Source organism: Pyxicephalus adspersus, chromosome 9, assembly GCF_032062135.1.
Source record: "Pyxicephalus adspersus chromosome 9, UCB_Pads_2.0, whole genome shotgun sequence".
In the NCBI taxonomy this organism is placed as follows: Eukaryota; Metazoa; Chordata; class Amphibia; order Anura; family Pyxicephalidae; genus Pyxicephalus; species Pyxicephalus adspersus.
In genome coordinates, this window is record NC_092866.1 from 53,111,371 (window position 1) to 53,119,753 (window position 8,383).

The window sequence follows — 8,383 nt, forward strand, 5'->3', positions numbered from 1 at the left end:
AGACATGGTGAATAGGCTGGTCAGGATATGCACTGGAAAACAACCTTGCTAAGTTAGGTTGCTGAGTGTCTTGCATAGTCTTTTTCACTATAAGCATGGGGGGGGGGGGGAAATCTTGCTGTTGCTAATGCAAGAGCGCCACATGATGGGCCAATGTTCAGATGTTCTACTGCCCACTTACAGTGACTTGGTCACCTCTGGCCTACACCTTTGATCTGCTGTTGGCTATTTGGGTTCTTTAGTACCCAAGCCTTATCACTTGGCTTAAGCTGCACATATACAATGCAGTCCCAGCATGTCTGGTTCTAGACATGAAAGCGTAGTCCCTCTCTGTTCACACTCCAAAAACAATGCAGGGGCTGCCTGCAGCACATCTTCTGACTGTCTTGTTGTCTGCAGTCAGGATATCATACCCTCAGCTGATTACTGTTGTCAAGTCATTGCATTCCTGTCTGGCTCCATTATCTTCTGTGTCTGAAAAGATTTTTGTTAGTCATGGATGACTTTATATCCAAGACCATGAAATCACCAACCTCAACCACAGAGTTCATAAGCAATGACACCATTCTTCCGCAGATTCTTTGCAGATCTGCCTATGACCACAGTGGCTTTTATTGTACATGACAGTTTGCTGCACCTAAGCAGTTGCTTTATTTTTTCCTATTATATAAAGTTAAGTTTTGACTCCTAATAATGATGTACAAATAAATTATTCATCATCTTTAGAAGATCATCATGTTGGTTCTGCTAGTGCTGTCTTGGGTCTTACCTGGATTTAAAAGTTTACTGATAAGTTGTTGGAATCCCTTTTTAGAAATCACTGGTGGGTCATGGCCTTCATCTTACCCTGTTTCCCCGATGATAAGACACTGTCTTATTTTTTTTGGAAGGCCAAAATATGCTCTAGGGCTTATTTTCAGGGGGATGCCTTATTTACCCATGAAGAAGACTACAGTACACAGTAGCTGCCTGTGTTTGCTTGGGCGGAGTCACGTGCGCGCACTGCAGTCCTGTCACTTCCTCTTCATGACGAGGCGCGGCACGCAGCCATGGAGGCAGACGGAGGAACCACACGGAGTCACCGTTATTTGCGGGGGGGGGCCTTATTTTACGTTTTTCTCTAAAAAGGGGGGGCTGTCTTATTTGATGGCCCTGCCTTATCATCGGGGAAACACGGTATTCAGGCTGTGATAGCTTTGCCAAACCATGGCAACTTCATACAAATCCTCCAGAGATATGCTTTTCATCGTTAATTGAATGAGTTATTGGAGCAAACTGCCACAATCTTAAATTTCAGCTGTATTGGTGTGCTGGAATCCTCCTGACTCCCACATGAGATTTCTGTCCATGCACATGTGTAGGGCACTCTGGACTTGTGCTGGGCGACAGAACCTCCAAATAGTGCTTGTTCTGTATGATAAGAAACAACTAGGGAGAAGCGGGAAGAGAGGAAAAATTCTAGAGGGGAGAGTCAATGGATTAATCTAGATAGTGCCAAGCCCATTGGTAAATTTAGGAATAGAGAAATATAGGAAAGAGGGCTTTTAGCATTAGTGAACATCTTGGACATTTAGGTGCGAAAGGTGATAGCCCTGGGTTACAAGCTGAGTTTTAATTTTGTTTTGTTTTCCATGCCTTCCCTGGTCTTCCCACTTTCCTGTATCACTGATCTCCACTGTGCTATATTGGGCCTTCTTTATCAGAGTCTTTACCCCTGTTCCTGTGGCAGAATGGTTTCCGGTTTTTTAATATAGTTTATCCCCCACTCCCAAAAAAAGGGAAATAATGTCTTCATTCATGTCCAAATATTCTGTATGGAATGTTTGTCTGTCTTACCACATTATACCAGGTTTTGTGAATGCCTCTTGAACATTGTGCCATCAAGTTTGTTAGCCAGATTTGCAAGGCTGCCATTTCGACTTCCATTAGTATATTTTCTTCCAGGTCTCATCTGCAGCCAGCTTTTAGGTGTGAGCCCAGCGTGCTTTTGCTCTGCAGTCAGTCTACAGTTTTTCTTCTATTTTTTTTTTTTTTTTTTTGGCATGTTGCCTGTGTTATCTATCATTCAGGTGGACTGTTTTTGAACAAGTTGGCCTTTTTTACCTGCCCGTGTCAAGTTGTTCTGTAGGTGGCAGTATAACCACAAAGTCCATGACTTCCTGAGTCATTAAGAAAAAGATTTTGTTTTTCAATATTCAGTGTGTGTCTCATGCTCGGTGTATATTACCACCCTCCTACACCTTAAGTGATTTTCTTTTACACAACAAAAAGCGTATATGAATCCCACCATAAACTTCTCATATTTTCTCCTGTTGATTCTGTTAAGTCTGAAATGCAGGAAGAACAAGTTTACCTTATTCACAGTCCCACCTCCTTTGTCACTGTAAAGGTCCTTTGAGAAAGTGAGAAAACCTTGTTTGCGGTGGTATATCCAGCAGCTATCTATCTATATTTGTTTATATATATATATCTATATACACATACACCTGGGCCTTTAATAATCTATATGCTTCAGGTCTTATACACCCAGCAGCTCGGTTGTGTCCCTGCCTCACTCTTCTTTTGGCCATATACAAGCCACAATAAAAAAATGCATGTATGAATAATCTACTTTTTTTCCTTTTAAAATCCATAAATGAGTGTGCAAAGACTTTGCACGAACAGCAAAAAATAACGAGACGGTACTGAAAATACACAACAGATTTATTACACTATACATACAGCAGTATTAAATCTTATTATTTCATTATTAGAGGTAGCAGAGTATTGAGGGTAATTCACTGTTCCCCATCTAAAATAAAAAGCTGACCATTAAAAAAAAAAAAAAAATGCAAAAGTATAAATCTCAGTATACAAATACTGCATCTTATTCACAGTTAAAATAGAAAAGTGTGTATGGTAATACAACACATCACATTTTTTTTTAGAGTGCGCTTACTAAATTGTAGCATCTTGTAAAGCAGCTGGATGTATTCATAGTGCAAATACCAGTGGTGCTGTGGTATGTCCAGTAACCTTCAAGGACCAAAATTTACTGCCGTGGGGGTCACCAAAATGTTATTGCTGAACTACAGACAAATGGCTATACAGACAGATACAATATATGGCTAAGGACTTGTATTTCTGTCCATCAATTTCTGAAAATGACACAACATGTTGTTGTTGTGTCAAAAAGCATTAACATTACTTGGATGTGCTCATTATGCCTCACTGCAAGAGCAATGCTTAAACCAGGTGCTTTCTTTTACAAGACAAAGTATAATTCCCCTAATGCCATTTCTTTCTCTTCTGTGTTTTTCTTGAAACGTTCCTTGCCATCGCTTATTGACACAAGAAGCACACGTTGAACAAACATCTCCTGGTTTACAATATGGGCGTTCTTTTGCTCCTGGCACAGAGTCCATAGCAGTAGTTCTCTGGGTACAGTTCAGGCCTTACGACTAGCTTTTCCAGCTTTTCAGCTTCCACCTGACAATTGCAGGAAGAGGTAATAGATCAGCCAAGTCTGTTTGCAACAAATTACGAGCCAGAGTGCTAAGACATCTTTCCTCTAGAGTGGGCAAACTGCAGCAACGCAATCCCAGTGCTAACTCGGTTCCTGGACTGGTGGAAGAGACCATTGGATATAAGGGGTGCTGGACCTGGGGAAAAACAGCATTGGTTAGATGTTTGTGTCGAAAAACATATAATGCCCATAAGCTCGTGGACACCTGACCATCACACCTACCCTGCCTGGCTGAGTTTTTAGTGTAGGTATTGGTACAGTATATAAATGTGTTTTAAACATTTGTGCATTTCCAGCCTTAAAGTGAACCTGCCACTGATAAATGATGGCAGCTGCCATTACTGAGCTCATTCTCACAACACCAGAGCTGTGTACTCATTCTTGGTCAGTGATTCAGAAAGTATTGAAGCCAGTGCATCACAACACCAATTCGACAAGACTGCACAACGGAAGGCTGCAGCTAGTGATATAGAGCAACTCAAGTGAACTACCCAAAGCCCTGATATCACGTAACTGAGCATTATTGGGATGATTCAGAATGCCAAGTGTAAGACTGGCAGAAGGTCTTTCCCACCTAATATCAGTACCTGACCATACAAATGTGTTTTGGGCGGTACAGGCACACATTTCCACTAACAGGGCCTGATTTATTAAAGTTCTCCAAGGCTGAAGAGGATACACTTTCAGCAGCGAAGTTGGGTAATCCAGCAAACCTGGAATGGATTTGGTCCAGGATTGAAAACATCTGCTAAAAAATAGAAAATGACTTTGAGAAAATCCATTACAGCTTTGCTGCTGAAAGTTTATCCTCTCCAGCCTTGGTGAGCTTTAATAAATCAGGCCCGCTGACTCAAGAATTTGTGAAAACTCTTTCCTTGAAGAGTGGAGGCCATTATACCCATTTGTGGAGCCGACTCCATAATAACAGCCATGGTGCAGAAACTTTTGGTAATTAATTGTATCTGGATGATTACTTTTTGATGAGTATTTTTTGGTTGTCTGTCACCAAACTTATAAACCAATGGCATCATCAACATAAATATTACCCAGTGAGAACACACTGGCTAGAGAAGAATGTATGAAGAAACTCCCTTTTCCCCCTATTTTAAGAACAGGTTGAAATTCCTAATCCGTATACTTCCTGTGGATGAATATTGTGCAAAGGAACATATCAAAACAAAGAAGAAACTCTCCATGTGAGATCATTATCACTTTGGTTCAGGAAAATGTAAAATCTTATCTTCTGTAATACTGATAAATGGCAGCATGCTGCAGAAATTTTACTGACATTTCCTCAAAATTCCCTAGAACTCTATTCTATGCGCCTGCTTTTTTATGTGTCCGTACTTTATGTAGACCTGTAAAGGCCACTCCCAGACTCTGTCTGTCCCTGTAGAAAGTCAGCGTCCCTTCTTCCATGTTTAGGTGTACACCAATCACAGTGCCTTCTTCATAGAATGGTTCTGTGTACTGCTTGCAGATGCCATTCTGCCATACTGTCCCTTTATAAGACAAGCCCCAGCTCTCCGAGTCCATGCCTATAGGAAGACACATGAGATCAGATCAGGGCACAAATAAAGGAACCAAAAAGGTAAAACCCATATCTTCACCCTTCCTTGTGATTGGTTTTATGACAGCAATACAGTGTATACACAGTGGGAATAGAATATATAATCATAAAGCCTGGGCAGACAATATAGTTCTAGCAGCCCAGTGCAGTGGCTTTGTTGCCTTTGGCTCTCACCCAGGTTGTTGTGTTCATGAATGCTTCATAGACTTCTATAGGCTGTATATACATTAGTCCTGAGTTGATGTTGACCAAGCCACTGTTGTCAGGCTGCCAGAAAATGCATCCAGAGCTTGTCAGCATTCTTTTTTGTAAGGTAGTGTGAATGACTGGGATCAGTATTTAGCCAAAAAAGCAGCTTTTGCTAACTCACCCAATAGGTTGACATATTGGAAGCTTCCAGCTTGCAGTTTTGCTCTACCAGTCCCAACACCAACCATAACGGACAGGCCAGAAGGTGGTTCTAGGAACTCTATCTCCCAGTAATGTTCACCTTGGAGAAAGCCTATAAGAGGTGATCAGCTATATGAGGAACAGCCAATGATAAACAGCAATACAGAAATCTTAAAGAAAAATGAGTATAATAAAGCAGAATATAAAATATAATATATTGTGATCCCCAATGGTAAGAATTCATTGCAGCAGGCACTAGGTCACACACCAAGACTTACTATTATGCAAATATTTGTAGGTGAGAGATCCTAACTGAAAGTCAGAGGACGTTACTACCAAGGTACATGTTATGTAGCTTTAGACATGTCTTCCTTTACCTGTATCCCCCCGCACTCCAGCCGTGCCACAGCTTTCCAGGATTGGGTCAGTGTGGAAGTAAACTTCTTGCTGGCACTTGGACAGCTCTGCCATTGAGCTTTGCCCATTTATTTCCCATAGCCAGTTCTCCTTTACGTATCCACTGGGCATGGGGGGCTTCAGGGAAAACAGACTGGAATTAGAGAAGATATAAAGTGATAAGTCACGGGGCTCAGTGGGTATATGCAATATAATGATATATCAAAGAAACTACTTTGGGAATTAAAAGATAACACCACTTATCACACATAGTAAAGAAATTGAAATGGCACTGCCTATCTGCAATGTGACATTAGGTTGATAATTACTGTGTTCTGCCACACTATCTGATCTCTCATTGCCAGGTCTACTTAAAATTAGACAGAGCTCCTACTGTTCCTTCATAGGAACTGAAACTGGAGGTAGATCTGATGCCAGTGGTGCACCATTAGTTTGTTGTGAGCTAGGGAAATTTAAAGTTCTTAACTCTATTAGTACAATTATCTTTTATTATGACCATACACAGCTAATCTCACCTAGCGTTCCAATGAACCCTAGGGTTCCTCCGGATCTTTACAGGGGCTCTTCGAGCTGTGGTTGTCTTTCCTTCCATCTGATGGTGCCTGAATAGTTCCAGGTATAACGTCCCCTGGCAGAACCACAAGTACAACACTAATGATCTCCATAGCTGTCTATAAGGGAGACACTTGGAATACCACTGTAGAGAACATTCTTCACACTGACCATCATTGCAAGGGGCGTTTTGCCAATGACCCCCGATTACAATATTTTACCAGGGGTTCCCTGAAATACTGTAAGAGTTCCTCTAAAATAAAAGGGTTACATAGAATACGATTGTATTTATTGCTTTTAGATCCACAAAATTTGGCTCAGCATTAAATAATCCATTAGGGGAATGGGACTGGTGTTGAATGGAAATACATTGTATGAAATGGCTACTTTTGTTCCTCATACTGCACTGGCCAGACCCAAACAGACAACTGATTACAGACCAAAACTTTATAAAGCTCTGTCTGCTTTCTTCCAAACCGTGTATTTAAACACAAAATAAACAAAAGCAGACAGAGACAAATGCTGTAATGTTTATCTAGAATTCTCCTTTAAAATGCTGGCAGCTGTGCACACAGGGATAGTCTGAGATAGAAGCTGATAAAAGTATTATGTAAGAATTATGTAAGAGAGCTGTGTGTACTGAGGACTTAGTAAGTAGAGACCACAGCTCAGACATACTGTGGGGTCAGCACATGCTCAGAATAAACCTCTTCTGAATGACCATCATGGTCTGACCAGGGACCCCACAGCCAGCTATAGCTCAAAAATTGCTCAAAAAGAGGACGGCTCATATGAAGCAGGAATGTGGGAAAATAGCTTCCCTAGTAACACATTGGGAATAATGTGTATATAAAACCTGTGCCCTATGGCAAGCTACCTCACTTCTATTTATATACAATGAATGAATGGCCCCTGCACACTGTATGGTACATGCACCTGGCCCCTGCACACTGTATGGTACATTCTTCTGGCCCCTGCACACTGTATGATACATTCTCCTCGCCCCTGCACACTGTATGGTACATGTTCATGGCCCCTGCACACTGTATGGTACATGCTCCTGGCCCCTGCACATTGTATGGTACATACTCCTGGCCTCGCACACTGTATGGTACATGTTCCGGGCCCCTGCACACTGGTTGGTACATGCTTCTGGCCCATGCACACAATATGGTACATACTCCTGGCCCCTGCTCACTGTGTGGTACATGCTCCAGGCCCCTGCTCACTGTGTGGTACATGCTCCTGGTCCCTGCATACTGTGGCTTACATTCTTCTGACCTCTTCATCACAGACTTCTGATCTCTGTGGAACTCTGCAGGTGCATCAATCACATTTATTGGCTTGGTGGGAATGGCCCTTATTCAATGGTAAAACGCTACCGTTCACCCAGTTGAGTTGCAGAATCCCTCAATGTAAAGCTTGCAAAGTTATTGCCCACATTCACTTTATGAGGTCTATCTTTATTTTACTGACTGACATCCGTAACAATGGACTAGGCTCGTCCCACCAAAAATCTCCTAATGACGCCGTTTTGAAGAATTTGTAGAATTCCTTTCCTCCTGGAGCAGTAAGTTGATAATGTCCTCTCAGTTTCAGGGCTTGTGTTGTCTTGTGTAGTATTGTATCCGTTCCTGGGTGGAAATATTGCTATTTTTTTGTTACCTAACTTAATGACTTTTCCCATCTCCAATGTTTGCCACGCCAGTAACTGGAAGGCTTACCAAGGGATGGGAAATGGAGTGTTGCTCTTCGTCTGGCCCACCACATGAAAACCTGACCAAGCAACTGCTGGGGGAACCCTGGTTGAGAAACTCTGAATTTCTCCAATGTACAGTGAGCTGGATTTGAAACTTGGGGTCCCTGACAAGTGAAAATGGTTTTAAGAGTTAGGTAAGAAGGGTTGTGAAAGGCTGGTTTACAGATAGTAAAAGCTGGTAATAAAACGT

General features: G+C 41.8%; 1 protein-coding gene across 1 annotated transcript; it reads right to left on the reverse strand.

Annotated features, from left to right (window-relative positions):
- Window positions 1–2,685: 2,685 nt before the first annotated feature.
- Window positions 2,686–6,660, reverse strand: LOC140338023 (SPRY domain-containing SOCS box protein 3-like). Its single transcript, XM_072422019.1, has 4 exons — window positions 5,843–6,660; window positions 5,446–5,577; window positions 4,853–5,043; window positions 2,686–3,641 (listed from the first exon to the last, which is right to left on the reverse strand). The coding sequence occupies exons 1-4, from the start codon at window positions 5,991–5,993 to the stop codon at window positions 3,441–3,443; spliced, it is 675 nt and encodes a 224-aa protein (XP_072278120.1). The 5' UTR covers window positions 5,994–6,660; the 3' UTR covers window positions 2,686–3,440.
- Between the last annotated feature and the right edge of the window lie 1,723 nt (window positions 6,661–8,383).

Excerpts from the sequence above, each read along its gene's own strand:
- LOC140338023 (XM_072422019.1), bottom strand. The coding sequence starts at position 5,993 with ATGCCCAGTGGATACGTAAAGGAGAACTGGCTATGGGAAATAAATGGG. Across the intron at positions 5,578-5,842 it reads TGGAGTGCGGGGGGATACAG|GCTTTCTCCAAGGTGAACAT; the intron begins GTAAAGGAAGAC and ends CACCTCTTATAG. Across the intron at positions 3,642-4,852 it reads CCTTTACAGGTCTACATAAA|GTCCAGCACCCCTTATATCC; the intron begins GTACGGACACAT and ends GTTTTTCCCCAG.